This window comes from Dendrobates tinctorius, unplaced genomic scaffold, assembly GCF_039654945.1.
Source record: "Dendrobates tinctorius isolate UK_male_01 unplaced genomic scaffold, ASM3965494v1 ptg000136l, whole genome shotgun sequence".
Lineage (NCBI taxonomy): Eukaryota > Metazoa > Chordata > Amphibia > Anura > Dendrobatidae > Dendrobates > Dendrobates tinctorius.
Window position 1 is genome coordinate 7,643,800 of NW_027361804.1, and position 26,806 is coordinate 7,670,605.

General features: G+C 44.8%; 1 protein-coding gene across 1 annotated transcript; it reads left to right on the forward strand.

Moving 5' to 3' along the window:
• The first annotated feature begins 17,216 nt into the window (after positions 1 to 17,216).
• On the forward strand, positions 17,217 to 26,093 carry A4GALT (alpha 1,4-galactosyltransferase (P1PK blood group)). Its single transcript, XM_073544269.1, has 2 exons — positions 17,217 to 17,348; positions 23,565 to 26,093. The coding sequence occupies exon 2, from the start codon at positions 23,597 to 23,599 to the stop codon at positions 24,653 to 24,655; it is 1,059 nt and encodes a 352-aa protein (XP_073400370.1). The 5' UTR covers positions 17,217 to 17,348; positions 23,565 to 23,596; the 3' UTR covers positions 24,656 to 26,093.
• The last annotated feature ends 713 nt before the right edge of the window (positions 26,094 to 26,806 follow it).

Sequence of the window (26,806 nt, forward strand, 5' to 3'; positions counted from 1 at the left end):
AAAGGAGCTTAAAGCAGTGTTTGTTTTTTATTTTTATCATTCTTACTTTCACCCCCGAGTATTCTAATTTTTATTTTTTTTAAATCCGCCGTACAGTTCCAGACATAAGTCACTTTTTATTTTGTGTTACTTTTTATTGGTACCTCAGGGGCGGTGCTCAAAGTAATTTATGCAGAGATGCCTAGAAGTACGCCCCCAAGGAATCCTGTCAGAAAGGTTTTGCTCATATCTCTGGAACCGTATGACGGATTTCAAAAAAGAAAAAAGCGGAACAATCAAGGGAGGAGCAGCAATAACATAAGCGCCAAAATTGGACACATTGAAAAAAAAAAAAAAAAAAAGCATTAGAACGAAGTGTCAAATAACCAGAACTCGCAGCCATGACATCTCCTTTTATAGACCAGATCTGTAACCTTCAGCTCTCCAGTGTTTGTAAGAGGACAAATCCTGTCATGGCGGCGGGAGGGTACATATACTGGAGCAACCTATAGCACCCGGAGTATACGATACGTATGGTCAGAAGTACATGATACAAGAGCTTTGCTGCACAACGTAAAGGTCAGTGTTACAGTATGGTTTCTACCCTCTATCTCCTAGTGTCTTATTATCTCCTTGACAAATGACGGCAGACAGGCGTCATTAACCACACAGTTAAAAATACATTATCCGCTCCCTTTTTACATGTCCATTATCCCAGCTTTGTGCCATTGAAAGTGATACCGAGAGTCAGGCACTGGGCCCGGTGCCACCTTGTGTCTTGTTTCTCCAGCACACACTGATATGCTGCAGTACAAATGTTTGGTTTGTAAAGGAAACATTATCCCCCTACCACCTGTGAGCTGCCGCTTATATTTCCACATCCCCTAATCAGTCACCTGCAAATGAGTCTGGCTGTCGCCCGAGCGGAGATAAGCGGTGGCTCAAGGAGAACAGAGAGAGCGCGCTTAGTACAGGGCTTTCAGATACTTCTAGGGAAAAAGGATGTATACACGACACTGAAGGCAAAAAAACGCACAACTCTGAAGCACACAATCATTTCATTGTCTACTCGGTATGACTTGTGTCTATGCCTATAATGTGATACTTGACTGAGAAATGTATCTAAACTAGGGTTCAGCAAAAAGATGCGCAGGACCTTGGTCCAGAGGCTGCCGGATTTTAGCCCTGTAAACCACCTACCTTCTGGGACCCTCGGTGCCTTTTCTGATCCGTAGACCCAGCCTGACATCATGCATTTGTTGCTCCATAATGACTGTTGCATTGGGTCTACTAATCTAAAGAGGTACAGGGAAGCCAGCAGGTAAGAGGAGGTTTGCAATGTTTTGGCATCTGGAACAGGCCTTTGAATGTTTTTGATCACGTCTAAATGTCATGGGTTATCATACCTCCATCTGATAAACCGTGTCCCCTTTCTATCTATATGCTAGTTAGTCTTGAAAGGAAAAAAAATCTTGTAAAATGAAAGCACTTGTATATTTTAGTACAAATTGGCTAGATTTGTCTTTTTCATTTAGATACATTTCACTTTATAAACCATATATATATTTCCATGTCATTTTTGGCAAAGGGTACAGCAATGGGCTCCTGCTTTACCCCTAATAATATTAACCTCTGTATGGGAGCTTTTTGGGATGACCGAATATTAGATCCTCCCCTCCATGATAGAGATTAGCCTTAAGGCCCTTTTACATTTAGCGATGCACCAGCGATACGACCCGGTCAGGATCGCTGGTGCATCGCTATATGATCGCTAGTGAGCTTCCACACAGGAAGACCTCACAGCGATGCAGCAGCAACGCAGCGCACGATACTCACCTTTCACACACAGCGATCCTGACGTCCTCCCGCCCGCGTCCAGCGTCGCTCCTCGTCACAGCAGGAAGCAGACGACGAGAAATGGAGCTGCCCGATCTCGCGCGATCAGCGATAACCAGCGGGGGAGCCGGTCGGAGATAAGTATCACACACAGCGATATCGCTAGCAATATTGCTATAACGTCACAAAATCAGTGACGTTTTAGCGATATTGCTAGCGATGTCGCTATGTGTAAAACCCCCTTTAGGCTTCTATACATAATACATGACTTTATCAAGTGTCATACTGTCTACTGAATTCATTATCTAGCCTGTAATGTGTGACACTAATTAGTTTGTATATCCACTTTGCTCAACATCACTTAACTCATCTGTTCGGGAGTATGTCACTTGGGCACAATGAATTTCCCTTTGAATTTTGATATGGGGTACATAGATGTACACCCAAGTGATGTTAAACTATATAATGGAGCTTTCCAGGACAAATAGAGACATCCTCTTGCCCAAAAAGAATTTGGATATATTTTCAGACAGATAATACAAAAAGTGTGGAGACACGGCAGAGGTTGAGGGGGGTCAGAAGGCGTACTGATCCGCTAGCCGAAACTGCGTGGACCAGGGATCATCGCACTGAACTCCTACTTTCACCATAGGCTTAATGCTACTCAGACAACACAGGGTGAGGGTAAAGCAGTGTGGCAATACTTTATTGAAACACAAAACAGGCAGATAACACGTGGAACAGTCACACCAAAATACCCAAGATGGTGCAATTTACAGAGTCTCACCCGCTGACTCACCGGGATAAGAGCTGCTGTGACTTCATAGTTTCCAGGGTGGACAACCCCCCCCCCCTCCTGTTGCACATACAGAGAGGAGGTAACGACAATCTTAGGAGATGATAGTCCATTCAGAAACTAGGACAGTTGACCCGAGGCTCACAATCTGCCTTCTCCAAATATCTCCATGGAGCCACGCGACCAAAGGGTCCCATTCCTGGCATTCACAAACGTATCCATGGTTCAGCAATGATCAATGGAACAGATCTGTATTCTTTCTGCTTGTGCCAAGTTCCCCTTTGCAGGCATCCTATGGAATGATCAACCAGTGTGCCTCGTGATGGAGCCATGATGTCTTGGCTGCTGATCTGTAGAGTCTCTGGTCCTTTGAATGGCTTGGCTGAATCTGTCTCATACAGAGGCATATAACCTCTTTTTATAGATAACAAATGTCCTTCATTCAATAGTCACAGTTAAAGGTGAAGAATGGTGACAAGATCTACTCGCATTATTTAATCTATTTGCATAGTTTTTCCTCCTATTTTTTTAAAAGTCAACAAACTAGCTGGCGTGGACAAAGTGCAATCAACATATCAGCAAATCATTGTTCCATGACTCTGCATCAGTAGTCATCCAGGATAAGAGCACAATGTTACAACAAATTGTTAACTTACAAGTCAGTATTACAGGCTTACACAAGCAAAAGTCTGTTTTCTTGACCAACCAGAAAGAAGCACATAAATTCAAAAGTCAACATATAGATAAGTCTATTCTTCCTGGCTTGGTGAAAACAGACGTCTGGATGATTAAGATACAATGCTATGTCCTCACAAAAAGGAATAAGATAGGCTTGGTGAACCCAGTATCTAAGCTTATCATGTGTATCTAAACCTATTACTTTTGATTACATAGCTTAACAGACAATCATTTCATGTGTGATACTGTCTGCTGAGCTTTGAGCCTTGTATAGTGGGCTATAATTTGTGATTTTTGCTGCTCAGTTGCTTTATCTAAGTCTGTCATGTGTAAAACTGCTCAGCCTGTATATCTACTAGGCCCTGATAATCACTTCTCTTGGTGTGTAGTCTTTTATTTAGATACACAGTGTATTTCCATATAATTTGAATAGAAAGTACTGCGTCCAACAACAAACAGTTCTGCAGAGAGAATCACAAGGTACACTTGTGTATATATACACATTCGGGTAAGTGTACCATGTGATACTCTGCAGAACTGCGCCTCTAAGATTCTGGTAAGTGAAAGAAGTCTGCTAAGCCCATGGATTTTGGCCCAACAACAAATAACTTGATTGTTAGAGATTACTTTGTTTATTTAAACAGTGGGAGCAATTCATCAAAACTTGCTTCAAATCCACAAAATAAGTTGAGCTGGGTTGGGGTGTGGCTACACCCGACCATGAAATTCAGCAAAACTGTCATCGTTTATTATGCCAGAAATGCTACTGGAGTAGCATTTTTGGTGGGGAGTAATGAAGGCGCGTGTCACTGGGAAGAGCACCAAATTCATAGGTGTGTACCTCTTAATGAATTCAGTGCATTTTTTTTCTAGCGCTTCATTAAGACTGTCTTCAATTGTGCCCCATGTATTTCCCTTCACAGGGTACAGCGATGGGTACCTAGTTCACCCTTAGTGATGCTAAGCACTCTATGGGGAGTGTTTTAAGGATGAGCATACTGTATATAGAGGTTTTCCCTGGGGTAACAGAAACAAGCTTCAAGTGATGAGACCACTTGTAATAAGGAAGAGGTTAGGTTTAGAGAACCATGTGTCTAAGCCTGTCATGCTTGATACTGGTTGCTGAATATTTTGGCTACCTGGCCATGTATAAAACCTTTTTTTCTAACTATTATGAATTGATAACAATTAGCTATTCTGTGTGGGGGTACGTCATTTTGGCCCATTATGTATTTCCTTTCTGACAACGGATACATAAACGCTCACCTAATTTACCCCTAGTCATTAAAATTACTCTATAGGAGTTTTGCAGGAGACAAATGGGGCGCCCCTGAGGCTCAGTCGCCACAGAGGTACTGCACCTTCTCCTAAGGTGTAGTGCCCCACCATCCAGGTAAGGTGGGAACTCCTTTCCACGCTCCAGCACTCGCACCCCACACAACAGGGTAGTTCTGCACAACCACATTGCGGCTCAGTGCTTAGAGAGTAGCAGAGCACCTCTGGTGGTTCTCTGCATGGAACACTGGATGTGCTGGGAGGTGGGTGGAGTTTAGATATAAAAAGAGTGGGAAAGTGTAGGATGGGAGTCCAGTCAGTCAGGTTCAGTCTGACAGAAGGTCAGTGAGGAAGGGAGCCACTCGGGAGGAGTGGGGTGTTCCCTGGAAGAAGGGATGGAGGAAGGAGTGCTGCAGCTGCCTCAGTGATCTGAGCCAGCTGGCACAAGAAGGAGAAAGATGTAGAACTGCAACCTAAGCTTCCATAAGAGAGAAGGATCAGTACGGAACGAAGGAGTAGGAGAACAGAGAGGAGACGTGGGTTGGAAGAGGAACCCTGCCTATAGGTTCTCGGTGCAAGGCCGGGGCCCGGTCCCCAAGGTTGTATGGACACTTATGGTTCTGCAGCAGACACCGGTTTAGTAGTTGGCTGTAAATATACTACTCCCAACAAAGACTTGGGGCACAACAGCAATTGAATAGAGAGCCAGGACTCCAAAGAAAGGGGTCCCCGAGAGAGGCTACAGCTGTCTGCTATACGAGTAGAATTGTTAGGAACATCTGACAGGAGGAACTCCAGAGTACCACGGTACTGGAGATCTTCACACTTTAAGGCGCAATATAGGAGTCGTTCAGGAAAGGTACATGTTGGCGGAGTGTTGGAGAGGAGCTTTCCATCTGGCTTGGAGGTTGGCTGAGTCTCTGACCCGGAGGCAGGCACCCTTGTGTACTGCAGACTGTGAGTAAAGCTTTGGAACTACAAGCCTCGGTGTCCTCCATTCATTCTCGCGCCAAGCCATTCAGCACCGCTACATCTGGGTACCATCTTTTACACTGCCTGCGCCTTTCCGCAACCATTTCAACTACACTGCCCTGGGACATCAGCCCTGCCTGTGGAGGGCCATACCATCACTGCTGCATCCTACCATCTGTCCCAGAGGATCTGTCTGCAGCGTCGGCTTAACACCTCCCTGGCCGAGCACCACAGGTGGCGTCACAAACTATTCCATTCCATTAACTACATATACATTCCGCCATTGACTTGGGCGCCCAGGGCCACGGTCCGGGTCACCGCTGCTGTGACACATCCCCCTGACACCGGCCCGGTACCGAGTACCCCTCAGCCCTGGGAGGGCGACCCAACTACATTGAGACATTCCATTCCCAACAAAAACTAATTTCAAATGCTACATTGAGATGACTTCATAATAAGGAAGAGTTTTGTTTTTGTATAGACAAATGGCTTAGCAGATAGTATCAATCATGTTACACTGCTGGATGAGCTGCACTACCTGAGCCACTTGTGTGGGTTGTAGAGTCCGTCTCATGCTACCACGAGTGTGAAAGCACAACCAACATTTAAAAGTGACCAAAACAGCCAGGAAGCACTGGTACTGAGATGTGGTCTGTGGTCCCCCCCTGCATAACCACTCCTTTATTGAGGGTGTCTTGATAATTGCCAATAATTTCAATCTGTGGTCTATTCCATTTGCACAACAGCATGTGAAATTGATTGTCAATCAGTGTTGCTTCCTAAGTGGACAGCTTGATTTCACAGAAGTTTGATTTACTTGGAGTTATATTCTGTTTAAGTGTTCCCTTTATTTTTTGAGCAGTGTATTTTCTGTACAGTTTTTGTATGCAAGCTTGTAATTTACTTTACTAAGCTATGACTACAGTATCACATGATATTCATAAATAGTTGTTGCATAATCATTTTTATGAAATGGTGTAATTTCATCTGATTATTTTTCTTTTTTTGGCAATGTTCCATTTTAGCATTATCAGGGGTAAATCTCGCACCCATCGCTGTACTCATTGTGGTTGAATAAACAGAATATTATTCCAACAGACATTTTAGTAGTAGCATATATCAAAGCCTTCCCCTACCCAACAATAGCAATGTTCAGATAAAACAATGAGATGACATCTTAATAAAGAGATTAGGTTTGGAGACCATAGTATCTATGCCTATCGTGTGTGATACTACCTGCTTAGTTTCTGTATCCACTATGCCCTTTCAACAGTAAGCTTGTCAGAGTGAAACTTACCTCCGGTAACAAAGGCACAATTCTTACCTTGTTCAACTATCTTGTTTATGCAGGTGGCATCACCCATATATTAAAGGGGTTGTTCACTACTAGGACCACCCTTTCTTAAATTAAATGTTCAGCCACGATAAAATAATAAAGCCTATACTTGCCTCCCATGCCGGATCCGTTCCCGCAGTGTCTGCACTCGCTCTTCCCGCGGCTGTGATGCGGTGTTGTGACTGACACCGCCACCGCACAATCGGCACTGGCCTCGCGGTCTCCGCCTTAGGACAGAGTGAACATGAACAGGAAGTCAGAGATCATCTGCAACACGGACTTCCTCTTCATGTTCAGGTTGTTCGAAGGTGGAGACAGTGACTCCAGCGCTGATTGGGTGATGGGCATCACATCATTCCACTTCATCACAGCCCTGGGACCCCAGTAGGGTTTATGCTTATTTTGCTTCTTGTAGGTTTTGCATGATTTATGGCCAAAGTGACCATGTGTTTATGTGCTGCATGTATACCTACTGAAACCAAGCTCAATTTTTGTGTTTCATCTTTCTACAAAGCCATCTCATTTCAGGGGCTCAAAAGTAATTGGCCAAATTAACTTTCCCAAAAATAAAATGTTCACTTATAATACTATGTAGAGAATTACTTGCAGCAAGGACGGCCTGAAGGTTGGAGGCCACGGACGTCACCATCAATGGTCTCCTCCTGTGTGAGACTTTATAGCAATGACGACCTTGGACGTCACCATCGCTGGTTTCCTCCTTTTGTGAGGCTTTAAAGCAATGATAGTCTGGAGTCCATGGATGTCTCCTTCGCTGGTCTCCTCCTATGTGAGGCTTTGTATCAGTGATGGCCTGAAGTCTTGAAGCCACAGATGTCACAATTGCTGAGTTTCCTCCTGTGTGAGGCTTTGCAGTAATGATGGACTGAATTCTGGAGGCCATGGATGTCATCATCGCTGGTCTCCTCCTATGTGAGGCTTTGTAGCAATGATAGTCTGGAGTCCATGGATGTCTCCATCGCTGTTCTCCTATGTGAGGCTTTGTAGCAGTGATGGCCTGAAGTCTTGAAGCCACAGACGTCACCATTGCTGGTCTCCTCCTGTGTGAGGCTTTGCAGTAATGATGGACTGAATTCTGGAGGCCATGTTTGTCACCATCGTTGGTCTCCTCCTATGTGAGGCTTTGTATCAGTGATGGCCTGAAGTCTTGAAGCCACAGACGTCACCATCGCTGGTCTCCTCCTGTGTGAGGCTTTGCAGTAATGACGGACTGAATTCTGGAGACCATGGATGTCACCATCGCTGGTTTCCTCCTGTGTTATGCTTTGCAGCAATGATGGCCTGAGGTCTGGAGGCCATAAACATCATCATCGCTGGTCTCCTGTGTGAGGCTTTGCCGCCTTTACTGCAGTGACCTCAGTTGTTTGTTAGTCTTTCTGTCTTAGGTTTTGTTTTCAGCTTATGAAATGTGGTTTGGTGGGGAGAGATCTGGTGAATGTCTCAGCCATAGTAGAATATTCCACTTCTTTGCTTTCGCAGGATGTTTTGGGTCATTATCCATCTGTCCTGTGACGACGTCCTATCAACCTTACTGCATGTGGCGGAATCTGAGCAGAAAGTATGGCCCTGTACACACAGGATTCATCTGACTCCTTCCGTCTTCAGTCACATCATCAATAACCAATAGTGTCTCGGTGCCACTGGAAGCCATGCATGTCCACGCTATCACACCGCCTCCACCATGTGTTGGAGGATGTGCCGTGCCAAGAAGCAGGAGCTGCGCCAAGCCTTCTCCGTCCTTTCTTCTTCCCATCATTCTGGTAATGGTTGATCTTCATTTTGCTTTTCCGGGATTTGGCGGCTTCTTAGATGTGTTTTTGGCAAAGACTAATCTAGCCTTTGTATTTTTAAGGTTGATTATTGGAAGGTTTAAACCCTCTGTATTTGCTCTCATGACATCTTCTCTTTACGGCAGACTTATATACTGAAACACAGACTTCCTGGAGAGATTCTTCACTCGGGTGGCTGTTGTGAAAGGGTTTTTCTTCACAATGGACAGGATTCTGTGATCATCCACCAATGTTGTCTTCCATGGACATCCAGGCCTTTTGGCGTTCCCAGGCTCACCAGTGCGCTTCTTTTTATTGTAGAATGTACCAAACTGTTGATTTGGCCACTACTAACATTTCTGCTATCTCTCTGATGGATATCTTCTTTATTTTCAGCCTAAGGATGGGCTGCTTCTCTTCCATTAAGAGATTCTTTGTCCGCATGCTGTGGGTTCACAGCAACAGCTTCCCAATGCAAATGCCACACTTGGAATCAGCTCCAGACATTTTACCTGCTTAAGCAAAGATGGATTAACGAGGGAAAAGCCCATGCAGTAAAGAGCTGCTGAGATAATGGTCTAATTACCTTTGGTTAGCTGAGAGTCTTCACTTTAAGCCCAGATTGATTATTAAAGTTGTTTTGGTAAACGGCAAAAATGCCAAAACTTGTCACAGTCCAAATATTTCTGGACCGAACGCTAAATGAGGTGACAAGAACCTCCTGAAGCCTGAGCCTCTATTGTTTGTCATGTGAAGAAGGTTATAATTACCAGTAAATTAATCTGATATTACATCAACAACCTGTGATATCCGACCAACCTAAACAATCTGTGAGCCAAGGCATTGCCTCATTACTGTTTGTTTTACTTCTTGCCCATTGGTTGTCGCATTGTTTTTTTTTTTTGTGGTGTTTCCCATCTACTAATAATGATGGGAATGTTTTGCAGATATGAAGCCGATTAACCCATTAAGGATTTAATAGTTCATGGGATAATGCACACGGTGACGTCACAGTACAGGGATAATGCACACGGTGACATCACAGTACAGGGATAATGCACACGGTGACGTCACAGTACAGGGATAATGCGCACGGTGACGTCACAGTACAGGGATAATGCGCACGGTGACGTCACAGTACAGGGATAATGCGCACGGTGACGTCACAGTACAGGGATAATGCGCACGGTGACGTCACAGTACAGGGATAATGCGCACGGTGACGTCACAGTACAGGGGTAATGCGCACGGTGACGTCACAGTTCAGGGGTAATGCGCATGGTGACGTCACAGTACAGGGGTAATGCGCACGGTGACGTCACAGTACAGGGGTAATGCGCACGGTGACGTCACAGTACAGGGGTAATGCGCACGGTGACGTCACAGTACAGGGGTAATGCGCACGGTGACGTCACAGTACAGGGGTAATGCGCACGGTGACGTCACAGTACAGGGGTAATGCGCACGGTGACGTCACAGTACAGGGATAATGCGCACGGTGACGTCACAGTACAGGGGTAATGCGCACAGTGACGTCACAGTACAGGGGTAATGCGCACGGTGACGTCACAGTTCAGGGGTAATGCGCACGGTGACGTCACAGTACAGGGGTAATGCGCACAGTGATGTCACAGTACAGGGGTAATGCGCACAGTGATGTCACAGTACAGGGGTAATGCGCACAGTGATGTCACAGTTCAGGGGTAATGCAGCTGTGCCATGTAAGCCCCCTGTGATCACTGTGCCCACAATACCAAGTGGGACCCTCTCCGTGCCTATGTGGGACGCCGTCTGTATGTTACATCTCCTGTGTTGTCTTATTATCTTTTTGTTCTATCAAGTATTTTCTCTGATGTTTTGTGCAACTGAACTTATTTTGGAAGCAAGTAAAAATGTAATCAGAAAACAAAACTAGATACAACCAGCAAAAGCCAACAGGAGAGACCGATAACTGCACAGTACCACTCCTCCTGTATACACTGCACAGTACCACTCCTCCTGTATACACTGCACAGTACCACTCCTCCTGTATATATACACTGCACAGTACCACTCCTCCTGTATACACTGCACAGTACCACTCCTCCTGTATACACTGCACAGTACCGCTCCTCCTGTATATATACACTGCACAGTACCACTCCTCCTGTATATATACACTGCACAGTACCACTCCTCCTGTATATACACTGCACAGTACCACTCCTCCTGTATACACTGCACAGTACCACTCCTCCTGTATATACACTGCACAGTACCGCTCCTCCTGTATATATACACTGCACAGTACCGCTCCTCCTGTATATATACACTGCACAGTACCGCTCCTCCTGTATATATACACTGTACAGTACCGCTCCTCCTGTATATATACACTGCACAGTACCACTCCTCCTGTATATATACACTGCACAGTACCACTCCTGTATATATACACTGCACAGTACCACTCCTCCTGTATATATACACTGAACAGTACCACTCCTCCTGTATATATACACTGCACAGTACCACTCCTCCTGTATATATACACTGCACGGTACCACTCCTCCTGTATATATACACTGCACAATACCGCTCCTCCTGTATATATACACTGCACAGTACCACTCCTCCTGTATATATACACTGCACAGTACCACTCCTGTATATATACACTGCACAGTACCACTCCTCCTGTATATATACACTGCACAGTACCACTCCTCCTGTATATATACACTGCACAGTACCACTCCTCCTGTATATATACACTGCACGGTACCACTCCTCCTGTATATATACACTGCACAATACCGCTCCTCCTGTATATATACACTGCACAGTACCACTCCTCCTGTATATATACACTGCACAGTACCACTCCTGTATATATACACTGCACAGTACCACTCCTCCTGTATATATACACTGAACAGTGCCACTCCTCCTGTATATATACACTGCACAGTACCACTCCTCCTGTATATATACACTGCACGGTACCACTCCTCCTGTATATATACACTGTACAGTACCGCTCCTCCTGTATATATACACTGCACAGTACCACTCCTCCTGTATATATACACTGCACAGTACCACTCCTGTATATATACACTGCACAGTACCACTCCTCCTGTATATATACACTGAACAGTGCCACTCCTCCTGTATATATACACTGCACAGTACCACTCCTCCTGTATATATACACTGCACAGTACCACTCCTGTATATATACACTGCACAGTACCACTCCTCCTGTATATATACACTGAACAGTACCACTCCTCCTGTATATATACACTGCACAGTACCACTCCTCCTGTATATATACACCGCACAGTACCACTCCTGTATATATACACTGCACGGTACCACTCCTCCTGTATATATACACTGCACAGTACCACTCCTCCTGTATATATACACTGCACAGTACCACTCCTCCTGTATATATACACTGCACAGTACCACTCCTCCTGTATATATACACTGCACAGTACCGCTCCTCCTGTATATATACACTGCACAGTACCACTCCTCCTGTATATATACACTGCACAGTACCACTCCTCCTGTATATATACACTGCACAGTACCGCTCCTCCCGTGTATATATACTGTACAGTACCACTCCTCCTGTATATACACTGCACAGTACCACTCCTCCCGTGTATATATACTGTACAGTACCACTCCTCCTGTATATATACACTGCACAGTACCACTCCTGTATATATACACTGCACAGTACCACTCCTCCTGTATATATACACTGAACAGTACCACTCCTCCTGTATATATACACTGCACAGTACCACTCCTCCTGTATATATACACTGCACAGTACCGCTCCTCCCGTGTATATATACTGTACAGTACCACTCCTCCTGTATATACACTGCACAGTACCACTCCTCCTGTATATATACACTGCACAGTACCGCTCCTCCTGTATATATACACTGCACAGTACCGCTCCTCCTGTATATATACACTGCACAGTACCGCTCCTCCCGTGTATATATACTGTACAGTACCACTCCTCCTGTATATACACTGCACAGTACCACTCCTCCCGTGTATATATACTGTACAGTACCACTCCTCCTGTATATATACACTGCACAGTACCACTCCTGTATATATACACTGCACAGTACCACTCCTCCTGTATATATACACTGCACAGTACCACTCCTCCTGTATATATACACTGCACAGTACCGCTCCTCCCGTGTATATATACTGTACAGTACCACTCCTCCTGTATATACACTGCACAGTACCACTCCTCCCGTGTATATATACTGTACAGTACCACTCCTCCTGTATATATACACTGCACAGTACCACTCCTCCTGTATATATACACTGCACAGTACCACTCCTCCTGTATATACACTGCACAGTACCACTCCTCCTGTATACACTGCACAGTACCACTCCTCCTGTATATATACACTGCACAGTACCACTCCTCCTGTATATATACACTGTACAGTACCACTCCTCCTGTATATATACACTGCACAGTACCACTCCTCCTGTATATATACACTGCACAGTACCACTCCTGTATATATACACTGCACAGTACCACTCCTCCTGTATATATACACTGAACAGTACCACTCCTCCTGTATATATACACTGCACAGTACCACTCCTCCTGTATATATACACCGCACAGTACCACTCCTGTATATATACACTGCACGGTACCACTCCTCCTGTATATATACACTGCACGGTACCACTCCTCCTGTATATATACACTGCACAGTACCACTCCTCCTGTATATATACACTGCACAGTACCACTCCTCCTGTATATATACACTGCACAGTACCACTCCTCCTGTATATATACACTGCACAGTACCGCTCCTCCCGTATATATACACTGCACAGTACCACTCCTCCTGTATATACACTGCACAGTACCACTCCTCCTGTATATATACACTGCACAGTACCGCTCCTCCTGTATATATACACTGCACAGTACCGCTCCTCCCGTGTATATATACTGTACAGTACCACTCCTCCTGTATATACACTGCACAGTACCGCTCCTCCTGTATATATACACTGCACAGTACCGCTCCTCCCGTGTATATATACTGTACAGTACCACTCCTCCTGTATATACACTGCACAGTACCACTCCTCCCGTGTATATATACTGTACAGTACCACTCCTCCTGTATATATACACTGCACAGTACCGCTCCTCCTGTATATATACACCGCACAGTACCGCTCCTCCTGTATATATACACTGCACAGTACCGCTCCTCCTGTATATATACACTGCACAGTACCACTCCTCCTGTATATATACACTGCACAGCACCACTCCTCCTGTATATATACACTGCACAGCACCACTCCTCCTGTATATATACACTGCACAGTACCACTCCTCCTGTATATATACACCGCACAGTACCGCTCCTCCTGTATATATACACTGCACAGTACCGCTCCTCCTGTATATATACACTGCACAGTACCACTCCTCCTGTATATATACACTGCACAGCACCACTCCTCCTGTATATATACACTGCACAGTACCGCTCCTCCTGTATATATACACTGCACAGTACCGCTCCTCCTGTATATATACACTGCACAGTACCACTCCTCCTGTATATATACACCGCACAGTACCGCTCCTCCTGTATATATACACTGCACAGTACCACTCCTCCTGTATATATACACTGCACAGTACCGCTCCTCCTGTATATATACACTGCACAGTACCACTCCTCCTGTATATATACACCGCACAGTACCGCTCCTCCTGTATATATACACTGCACAGTACCGCTCCTCCTGTATATATACACTGCACAGTACCACTCCTCCTGTATATATATACACTGCACAGTACCACTCCTCCTGTATATATATACACTGCACAGTACCGCTCCTCCTGTATACACTGCACAGTACCACTCCTCCTGTATATATACACTGCACAGCACCACTCCTCCTGTATATATACACTGCACAGTACCACTCCTCCTGTATATATACACCGCACAGCACCACTCCTCCTGTATATATACACCGCACAGCACCACTCCTCCCGTATATATACATTGCACAGTACCGCTCCTCCTGTATATATACACTGCACAGTACCGCTCCTCCTGTATATATACACTGCACAGTACCACTCCTCCTGTATATATACACTGCACAGTACCACTCCTCCTGTATATATATACACTGCACAGTACCACTCCTCCTGTATATATACCCTGCACAGTACCACTCCTCCTGTGTATATATATATACACTGCACAGCACCGCTCCTCCTGTATATATATATACGCTGCACAGTACCACTCCTCCTGTATATATACACCGCACAGTACCACTCCTCCTGTATATATACGCTGCACAGCACCACTCCTCCTGTATATATACACCGCACAGCACCACTCCTCCTGTATATATACACCGCACAGCACCACTCCTCCTGTATATATACATTGCACAGTACCGCTCCTCCTGTATATATACACTGCACAGTACCGTTCCTCCTGTATATATACACTGCACAGTACCACTCCTCCTGTATATATACACTGCACAGTACCACTCCTCCTGTATATATACACTGCACAGTACCACTCCTCCTGTATATATACACTGCACAGTACCACTCCTCCTGTATATATACACTGCACAGTACCACTCCTCCTGTATATATACGCTGCACAGCACCACTCCTCCTGTATATATATACACTGCACAGTACCACTCCTCCTGTATATATACACCGCACAGTACCACTCCTCCTGTATATATACGCTGCACAGCACCACTCCTCCTGTATATATACACCGCACAGCACCACTCCTCCTGTATATATACACCGCACAGCACCACTCCTCCCGTATATATACACTGCACAGTACAGGGAGCTCCCCCTAGTGGTGGCTGCAGACAGGATCTTATCATGTATCTCTGTATACAGGGAGCTCCCCCTAGTGGTGGCTGCAGATAGGATCTTATCATGTATCTCTGTATACAGGGAGCTCCCCCTAGTGATGGCTGTAGACAGGATCTTATCATGTATCTCTGTATACGGGGAGCTCCCACTAGTGGTGACTGCAGACAGGACCTTATCATGTATCTCTGTATACGGGGAGCTCCCCTTAGTGGTGGCTGCAGACAGGATCTTATCATGTATCTCTGTATACAGGGAGCTCCCCCTAGTGGTGGCTGCAGACTGGACCTTATCATGTATCTCTGTATACAGGGAGCTCCCCCTAGTGATGGCTGTAGACAGGATCTTATCATGTATCTCTGTATACGGGGAGCTCCCACTAGTGGTGACTGCAGACAGGACCTTATCATGTATCTCTGTATACGGGGAGCTCCCCTTAGTGGTGGCTGCAGACAGGATCTTATCATGTATCTCTGTATACAGGGAGCTCCCCCTAGTGGTGGCTGCAGACAGGATCTTATCATGTATCTCTGTATACAGGGAGCTCCCCCTAGTAGTGGCTGCAGACAGGATCTTATCATGTATCTCTGTATACAGGGAGCTCCCCCTAGAGGTGGCTGCAGACAGGATCTTATCATGTATCTCTGTATACAGGGAGCTCCCCCTAGTAGTGGCTGCAGACAGGATCTTATCATGTATCTCTGTATACAGGGAGCTCCCCCTAGAGGTGGCTGCAGACAGGATCTTATCATGTATCTCTGTATACAGGGAGCTCCCCCTAGTGGTGGCTGCAGACAGGATCTCATCACAAATTTTACTGTGTAAAAGTTTTAGGTGTGTGGGAAAATGTTGTAAATAGAAATGTAAGTGTTAGCGATTTATTTTTAGAAAACGAAAAGTGAATTAACATGAAAGACATTTTAATTCTTTCAGTAACTTACCGCTTTCTGTCGTCTCCATCATTAGTATCTGGGGTTCGTTCTCCGAAATGTTTGGCACAACCTCCGGCCGAGTTGCTCTCTTATAGGGAGTATCCAGACGACCTTTTTACGTCTTTCATCATGTCAGATCTGTGTGTTGTCAGTGAATGGGACGACGTTCACCTAAATAACTGGATATCTGACGCGCTCCAACACTTCTCACAGCTGAAGCTTTGCTACAATTGTTTCTAGTGTAAACTATCCCGTGTTAGGGCAACAGAATGATTCTCTCTGTATAATACATTATTCCTGGCACTGATACACTGTAACAAACACAGGAGAGAACGCTGTGCTGATGCTTAGATACATCGAACCCCAGTGTAAGGCTGTGTTCACACACGGCGTTTGTGAAGTCTTAGGTCAGGACACGCTATACATAAGAATGTGGCTGCAGTCAGAGAGCGTGGTATAAATTACAAATGTGTTCTGACATATTCTGTGTGCATGTCCCTTTAAGGGGTCTTTATTGCTGACTCCTGCTCATGGCCTTGGCTATCTATGTGGGAAACTGTCAGCAAGGTGCTGCCGTCCTACCTGCTGCGTCGTATTTGAGCTCGTAAGATTTCGGCGATTATTTTTTCAGAAGAACATTGTGTTTTTTGCTCCGCACCTGACACCTCCCTCCATACAACCTGCCTGGGAGGTGTCAGATAAAGGGAAGTCGCCCAACATCTGGGATCTGCACTCACATCATGCAATGATCTCGGCGTGGACGCGACCCTGTGGATCAATGACCGGACCCATAGATCAGGTAGGAACGTATCTGCCAGTACCGATGTAGCAGAGCTGAACAGAAATCTCACTGTGGGCTGGAGAAAAGGACAAAGTCACTTCCACTCCACCTGACAAACTCAACTCTGCTACATCCGGAGAAAATCCCTTCATTTATCCTGACAGCTCTGCTCCTTATCTGAAAAACCTGAAATTCCGCTAAACCTGACAAACACCATTACAGGTCTCGTCAAATTCTGCCCTGCTAGATCTGACCAACTCGGTCAGCTCTGCTACATTCCTTTTTCTTGGGTCACCCACAAACCAGTAAAATTTCTGTTTACTACAGCCGGCAGGAGATTACCTTCAGCATTTTCCTATAAGGTGGATAACATGGGAAGATCATGGGAAACCCAACTATAGGCTCATGTAGTATCCTGCAATAATCTCATGCGCTTCTCTAATAATACTGCCATACAATGTATAAATAATGCCGTATATACATTCACCATCCATATGGATAAATAATACCGCAACATATCCTCCACACGACACTGCCATTCACTGCCTAAATAATACTGCCATACAATGTATAAATAATGCCATATATACATTCACCATCCATATGGATAAATAATACTGCAACATATCCTCCACACGCCACTGCCATTCTTTGCCTAAATAATACTGCCTTACACTGTATAAATAATGCCGTATATACATTCCCAATCTGTATGGATAAATAATACTGCCTTACAATATATAAATAATGACGTATATACATTCACCATCCATATAGATAAATAATACTGCAGCATATCCTCCATACAACACTGCCATTCATTGCCTAAATAATACTGCCTTACAATATATAAATAATGCCGTATCTACATTCGTTAGCCACAATAGTGTAACCAACAGCCTAAATAATGGCACAGTACATTCTTCACCGCCATATAACGCATAAAAAATGCCACCCTACCGTTCTCCCAAATAACCCTGCCATAAATATTCCTGCAATATTCCCATGCTGTTCTCAAATAATACTGTAATAAAATGTATAAATGACGCCACTGTGCACATTATGTGCCTGTCATATATTTTCCACACGATACTGACGTTCACTGCTTAAATAATGATACAATACAATGTATTATAGTGACCACATACTGTAACCCAACTATCTAGTAACCTGCAGTACTTCCATGCACTGTTCATATATTACTGTGATACAATGCATAAATAATACCGTCCATCCCCATCCATATATTCGCCACCTAATAGTGCAATTAACTTTCAAATACTGTCATACAATGAATAAATAACACCGATCTGCCCAAACTAGACTGACATATATATTTTCCACACCATTCAATGCATAGTTAACACTACCATATAATGTATAAATAATGCCACCATATAGTGACCACATGCCCCTTGCTATATATTCTGCATACAATCATGTTATAGAACCGGTGAAGTGATCAGACTTGTGTAAAGTTATCGGTAGATGATCGCTATTGTGGCGCCTGTGTAAAGGGATCGGTAGATGATTGCCATTGTGGTGCCTGTGTAAAGATATCGGTAGATGATTGCCATTGTGGCGCTTGTGTAAAGGGATCGGTAGATGATTGCCATTGTGGTGCCTGTGTAAAGGGATCGGTAGATGATTGCCATTGTGGTGCCTGTGTAAAGATATCGGTAGATGATCGCTATTGTGGCGCCTGTGTAAAGGGATCGGTAGATGATTGCCATTGTGGTGCCTGTGTAAAGGGATCGGTAGATCATTGCCATTGTGGTGCCTGTGTAAAGATATCGGTAGATGATCGCTATTGTGGTGCCTGTGTAAAGGGATCGGTAGATGATTGCCATTGTGGTGCCTGTGTAAAGATATCGGTAGATGATTGCTATTGTGGCGCCTGTGTAAAGGGATCGGTAGATGATTGCTATTGTGGCGCCTGTGTAAAGGGATCGGTAGATGATTGCTATTGTGGCGCCTGTGTAAAGGGATCGGTAGATGATTGCTATTGTGGCGCCTGTGTAAAGGGATCGGTAGCTGATTGCTATTGTGGCGCCTGTGTAAAGGGATCGGTAGATGATTGCTATTGTGGCGCCTGTGTAAAGGGATCGGTAGATGATTGCTATTGTGGCACCTGTGTAACGATATCGGTAGATGATCGCTATTGTGGCGCCTGTGTTAAGATATCGGTAGATGATTGCTATTGTGGCGCCTGTGTAAAGGGATCGGTAGATGTTCGCTATTGTGGCGCCTGTGTAAAGGGATCGGTAGATGATTGCTATTGTGGCGCCTGTGTAAAGGGATCGGTAGATGATTGCTATTGTGGCGCCTGTGTAAAGGGATCGGTAGATGATTGCTATTGTGGCACCTGTGTAAAGGGATCAGTAGCTGATTGCTATTGTGGCGCCTGTGTAAAGGGATCGGTAGATGATTGCTATTGTGGTGCCTGTGTAAAGGGATCGGTAGATGATCGTAAACCAGAAAGCACAACAAGGAAAAACCCCTAAAATATAGCTTTTAATTCAATATTAAAAGATACCACACACATGTAAAATTACACATAACACCAGGGGGTCCAAAAAAAAGAAATATATGTATTTCCAAGTATGGTTAAATCACAGAAGGGGCAGAAAAACTAGAAAGCCCTAATAAGGCCCTTCCTATCCGTGGAGGCTGGCACCCTAGTTGTTGACGACATGGCGCCCCCGCTCAACGTCGGTGTCCCTAGTAACGCCCTAGACCACCCTGCGTATACAAAAAGGGGACACAAAAAAAAAACAAAAACACACACCACAATACCGAAAAAACTAATATAAAGTGCTGTAAACTGATCTCGTAGTGAGCACGCTCGCAGAAAAATGTCGTCTTATCTCGGAGTAATATGAGAAAAATGAGCGCTCAGGCAGCGCATCGACACTTCTCTCGTAATCAAAGTAATAAATGCTGCTATCGGGCAGAGGTGTGATCTAATGTGCCTCAGAAAACGCCTACAGCAAAAGATGTGGCAATAAAGCACTCAGTGAAACCCCAGGACAGGCCTGTATAATGAGCACACTGTGCAAGACAGAGAATAACAAAGTATGCAAGTGACCCACATAATGGCGCCGGACGCGCCTGAGTTAGCCGCACACTGCATTTCTTTCTCTCGGCCAGGGGTGATGAGACCCCTTTGTGCTTTCTGGATTACTATTTTGATTTTGGAACCCCTTAGTCTTTTTTGAGGTTTTTCACATCGGTAGATGATCGCTATTGTGGCGCCTGTGTAAAGGGATCGGTAGATGATCGCCATTGTGGCGCCTGTGTAAAGGGATCGGTAGATGATCGCTATTGTGGCGCCTCTGTAAAGGGATCGGTAGATGATCGCCATTGTGGCGCCTGTGTAAAGGGATCGGTAGATGATCGCCATTGTGGCGCCTGTGTAAAGGGATTGGTAGATGATCGCCATTGTGGCGCCTGTGTAAAGGGATCGGTAGATGATCGCCATTGTGGCGCCTGTGTAAAGGGATCGGTAGATGATCACCATTGTGGCGCCTGTGTAAAGGGATCGGTAGATGATCGCTATTGTGGCGCCTGTGTAAAGGGATCGGTAGATGATCGCCATTGTGGCGCCTGTGTAAAGGGATCGGTAGATGATCGCTATTGTGGCGCCTGTGTAAAGGGATCGGTAGATGATTGCCAATGTGGCGCCTGTGTAAAGGGATCGGTAGATGATCGCCATTGTGGCGCCTGTGTAAAGGGATCGGTAGATAATCGCTATTGTGGCGCCTGTGTAAAGGGATCGGTAGATGATCGCCATTGTGGCGCCTGTGTAAAGGGATCGGTAGATGATCGCCATTGTGGCGCCTGTGTAAAGGGATCGGTAGATGATCGCTATTGTGGCGCCTGTGTAAAGGGATCGGTAGATGATCGCCATTGTGGCGCCTGTGTAAAGGGATCGGTAGATGATCGCTATTGTGGCGCCTGTGTAAAGGGATCGGTAGATGATTGCCAATGTGGCGCCTGTGTAAAGGGATCGGTAGATGATCGCCATTGTGGCGCCTGTGTAAAGGGATCGGTAGATAATCGCTATTGTGGCGCCTGTGTAAAGGGATCGGTAGATGATCGCCATTGTGGCGCCTGTGTAAAGGGATCGGTAGATGATCGCCATTGTGGCGCCTGTGTAAAGGGATCGGTAGATGATCGCTATTGTGGCGCCTGTGTAAAGGGATCGGTAGATGATCGCCATTGTGGCGCCTGTGTAAAGGGATCGGTAGATGATCGCTATTGTGGCGCCTGTGTAAAGGGATCGGTAGATGATTGCCAATGTGGCGCCTGTGTAAAGGGATCGGTAGATGATCGCTATTGTGGCGCCTGTGTAAAGGGATCGGTAGATGATTGCCAATGTGGCGCCTGTGTAAAGGGATCGGTAGATGATCGCCATTGTGGCGCCTGTGTAAAGGGATCGGTAGATGATCGCCATTGTGGTGCCTGTGTAAAGGGATCGGTAGATGATCACCATTGTGGCGCCTGTGTAAAGGGATCGGTAGATGATCGCTATTGTGGCGCCTGTGTAAAGGGATCGGTAGATGATCGCTATTGTGGCGCCTGTGTAAAGTATGTGGATGTAGCAGAGCTGAGTATGTGGATGTAGCAGAGCTGAGTATGTGGATGTAGCAGAGCTGAGTATGTGGATGTCCCAGTGATATGTGGCCTGAGTATAGATACTAATCTGGAGTCAATATGCAAATCCTATATTGTTCAAGGGTTAATGATAAAGTTCTTGGCGGTTTGGGGCATTGAAATAGTTGCTGCTTAGTCAGTGCTGCGCAGTTTTTACGCCAATTTTGCATTTCATTTGGAAGATGTGCAGCAATGTGATCTCCCCGGAATCCAACGTTACACCGGGGTTTACATTAAAGGCACAGCGCACCTGCCATCCATCCTCTCCCCGTGTCTAATGGTGACCATCGACCTCGGCACTTTAAATCCTTAAAGGAATGGTAGGCGGAGGTCATTGGTACACTGTAGGCGGTGCAGCGCCACTGGATCAGGGGTTTTGTAGGAGCCAGACGATTTCGGGATCTCTCGCAGTATCATCTACTCACCAACGAGGATTTTCGGTGTCGTGAACATTCTAGAGACTTCAGATGTTACATTTTCTTCTTCCTGCTGGTAAATCTGTGTCTTCTACAGATTTGTGGTGGAATCATTTTGCTTCTCCTGAAATTTGCTATTTGACGCCAGTTCTAGAATGTAATCACGAAGCAGAAGGTTCCCGCCCCTCGTTATTATATTATACGGAAGAAATGTAGATTTAGATCTTTATCTAGATACGTCTCCTGAGTTATCTATTAACAGTTTATGGGGTGTCAACGTTTTCCACGTCTCGTGATTGAAAATGATAAGCCGGTGTCAAAAAGTGGTCAAAGGCCAGATTGTGAAGATCAACCCCAGCATGTACAGTATGTAGAGGGAAAGTGAGAATGGTAATTATGATATCACTGACACCTTTAGGAAGTCACTTCAGGCAAAAGGAGAACCTGTGGGTCCTGGTCAAAGTGGTTCCAATAGAGTACATCCACGTTTCCCATGGGCAATGTGATCCTACATATGCTCCCTCCACTTCAAAGACCTGAAGGTCAACTTCTTTAATGGTTAGGAACATAGAGTACCACAGATACAGACCATCAGCCCCCCCGGGTAAGGACCACCTTATAAGGTGATTTGGAGGTCATCTCCTTCCATCCATCGAACTCCCAAAAAGTGTTGCCATCAAGACTTGGAGCCATGGAAATTTTTGAAGGGACACTTGATGGAGATCTTGGTTCCTTATTTTACTGGTCACTGGGTGGTAACAGAAAAACATTATGAGGGGTGAAATTATTTTGTGTCTTGGCCCACAGGGCCATCAAGACGAGACCACCTGCTGGTTTGATGAGACAGGTCCACTAGAGTAAGAGCCACCCTTCACATCTTCACACTCAGGCTGATAGCCCCTATGATATCCATAGACCCTCATGAAACAAGTACATGGTAAAAGCACATTCTTGACTCCCCCCCCAATATTTGTACTTAAATTTTTTAATATTTGTCTGTTTGTCAATTATTTGTCAAATATTTGTCTGTTAAATTTTTGGAAAATGTTGAAATCCATAAAAGTAGCAGAGGGTCTTTGATGGCCATGATTACAAATTTAACAATCTGGTTCTTCTGACCACATCAAGTGAATTGACCTCTTTTTTTTCCCCTCTCTTGTAGATAAGAAAAAAATCTCCAATTTGACCAAAAACATGATGTTATCCAACTATCTGTCCTCGGGAGTGAAAATGAACTTTAAGTCATGGTTGAGGTCATTGGCTTCCTTCAGTTTGGTTACCTTCGTATTCCTTTTCATGTATTTAAAGTTCACATCTGACACAGAAGAAGAAGCCCACCTTCACCATTTACCCAAGGAGGTCACCTGTCCAGCTTCAATCCCTAATGAATCGGATAACTCTCCAACCAACATAACCAGTGATGGTGGTGGCATCTTCTTCTTGGAGACCTCAGACAGGACTAGTCCGTCCTTCCAGGCGATGTGTGCAGTGGAATCAACAGCCAGAGCCCATCCCCACACAAAAATAACCATCATGATGAACGGGTTAAAGGGCAACAACCAATCACTGCCTCAAAATTTTGGCATTTCCTTTCTTAGTTGCTTCTCGACGGTACAGTTTGTTCCCCTGGACTTCAAGAAACTGTTTTCAGACACCCTTCTGGGCACATGGTACTCCAAGGTTGAAAGACACGCAGAATTGGTCGACTACCCAACTCTGTCAGACGCCTGCCGGTTAGCCATCCTTTGGAAATGGGGTGGAATTTACCTGGACACCGACTTTATTATTCTCAAAAATTTACTAACTATCACAAATGCGATGGCTTTGCAATCATTGTACATAGTCAACGGAGCCTTCATCACCTTCCAACCTAGGCACAAGTTCATAGAGCTCAGCATGAAGGACTTTGTTAACTCTTACAACTACTGGCTGTATGGCCATCAAGGTCCTCAGCTTCTGACACGGGTCTACAAGAAGTGGTGTGGGACCCGTAGATTGAGGGACAAGAATAGTTGTCAGGGGGTGAATGTTCTCCCCAAGGAAACCTTCTACCCGGTTGACTGGCAGGACTGGAAAAAGTACTTTGAGGTGATTGAGCTGAAAGAGATGAAGACGCTGTTGAGGAACAGCTATGGGGTGCATCTCTGGAACAAAAAAAGCCAAGGTCAACGACTGGTGAAAGGATCCTTTTTGGAACAGCTTCAGTTGGAGTATTGTCCATCAACAAGCAGTCTAATGAAAATGTATCTTTAAGGATAGGTCAAAGGAATTGTGCAACATCTTAACCCAACCAAATCTACCAATGATCAACATTGTTTAATGGGGAGGTGCTCTGAGTGTTTGGATAACTGCACCTAAGGGTCTGGAACCCATGAGGATCTATAGTCCCTACATTTGAGGATCTATCGTCTCTACCACCACATTTGAGCCCATTAGTCTATGTTGTCAGTGGAGATAATTATTTTTGACTGAGAGTCATTTTGTCTTTCCAGGAAGCCCCAAACATGTTCGCGTTGACCCTTTTGTATGACATAGACATAAAATATAATAGCCAAGTCTCCCATGCATAAACATGCTCACTCCTGATGGGGAAAGAGGAGTCAGCAGCTATCAGACACTTCTGGTGTTGTAGCAGTGAAAGTTGCAACAAAAGGATCAAGTATGTTGAAAACCTTTGACATGTCACTGGGCTAGACTCAGGACACTTCTATACACACTAGATAGGTGTCCACTCACACAATGTTGGATTTTTCTAACATGTATGGCCAACTTTTGTGAGTGGAGTGGGGTAACTGCTCTTTCACTCTTTATATCTCACCAGAAAGTTGTTTGCTTCTAACAAATGTTGGGATATTTCCAATGTCCTTTCTTTAGAGATATCCTTCAGAGGAGATGTCCTTCAGATGTAGACAAGGCTTCAGAGGAGATGTCCTTCAGATGTAGACAAGGCTTCAGAGGAGATGTCCTTCAGATGTAGACAAGGCTACAGAGGAGATGTCCTTCAGATGTAGACAAGGCTACAGAGGAGATGTCCTTCAGATGTAGACGTCCTTCAGATGTAGACAAGGCTTCAGAGGAGATGTCCTTCAGATGTAGACAAGGCTTCAGAGGAGATGTCCTTCAGATGTAGACAAGGCTACAGAGGAGATGTCCTTCACATGTAGACAAGGCTACAGAGGAGATGTCCTTCACATGTAGACAAGGCTACAGAGGAGATGTCCTTCACATGTAGACAAGGCTACAGAGATGTCCTTCACATGTAGACAAGGCTACAGAGGAGATGTCCTTCACATGTAGACAAGGCTACAGAGGAGATGTCCTTCACATGTAGACAAGGCTACAGAGGAGATGTCCTTCACATGTAGACAAGGCTACAGAGGAGATGTCCTTCACATGTAGACAAGGCTACAGAGGAGATTTCCTTCACATGTAGACGTCCTTCAGATGTAGACAAGTCTTCAGAGCAGACGTCCTTCAGAGGAGACGTCCTTCAGAGGAGACGTCCTTCAGAGTAGACAAGTCTTATGACCGCCTGCTCTTATATTTTACCCTTTTTAGTTTTAAATTTCCACACAATATCTCATTCTGACTTTATGGTGGCTGTAAATGTCGTCACATCCTGGAGCTATGAATATGGTTGTTAACAATGGATGATATAGTGCCAATTATACCCTATACGACATGAAAGTTCTATCTGTCTCATATCTATGTCTCGTATATATTTATTGATCTCTTAATTATCTAAGATCTAGAGAAAGACTCACACCTTGAGCTGAAACATCTCAAATACTTTTGGCATGGAATTCATTTTTTTCATGTCTTTTTACCATGTTTGGAGTGCGACCTTTCTGATCTCTCTAACCATCCATCATCTTTCTATTATCTATGCCTTTAGGCTTCTGATCACAATCTGCTCTTTATGTGCCATCATTTATGGTCATGTGAGAACCATCGGAGCCTTTTTAGCACTGAATTTAAAGTCCTCTTTTATGTAAATGGACAAAAAACACATCGTCAATGTACCGGCCACGCCCAGACCCCGCTCTGGGGTTTCCCTTTCTTTCCCTTGTTTACAGATCTAGACCTAAACACCTACAATTCTAAATATTAGCACATCATGAAGTGAAGTGATGGAAAAAAAAAAAAATCACAACCCAGATAAAACCTGATGGCGGCATCGCCCGCCGGGTTCAGGCAGGGGGAGCATTACATTTCTGCGGTATTGGCATCAAGGCGTAATGTGGCATAATTAAAGACATTTGGTCTATTTACCAAGCTATAAAAAGTCTTCACGCCTTTGGACATTGATCTGGAGAAAAACACTTTGCTTACGTTAAAGTGAAAAATTGCATCCTAATTAGAGATGGGCGGACACCTGTATGTTCGGGTCTGGCCGAACAGTTA

What these genes read in the sequence shown, in the direction of transcription:
- A4GALT (XM_073544269.1), top strand. Translation starts at nt 23,597, where the DNA reads ATGATGTTATCCAACTATCTGTCCTCGGGAGTGAAAATGAACTTTAAG.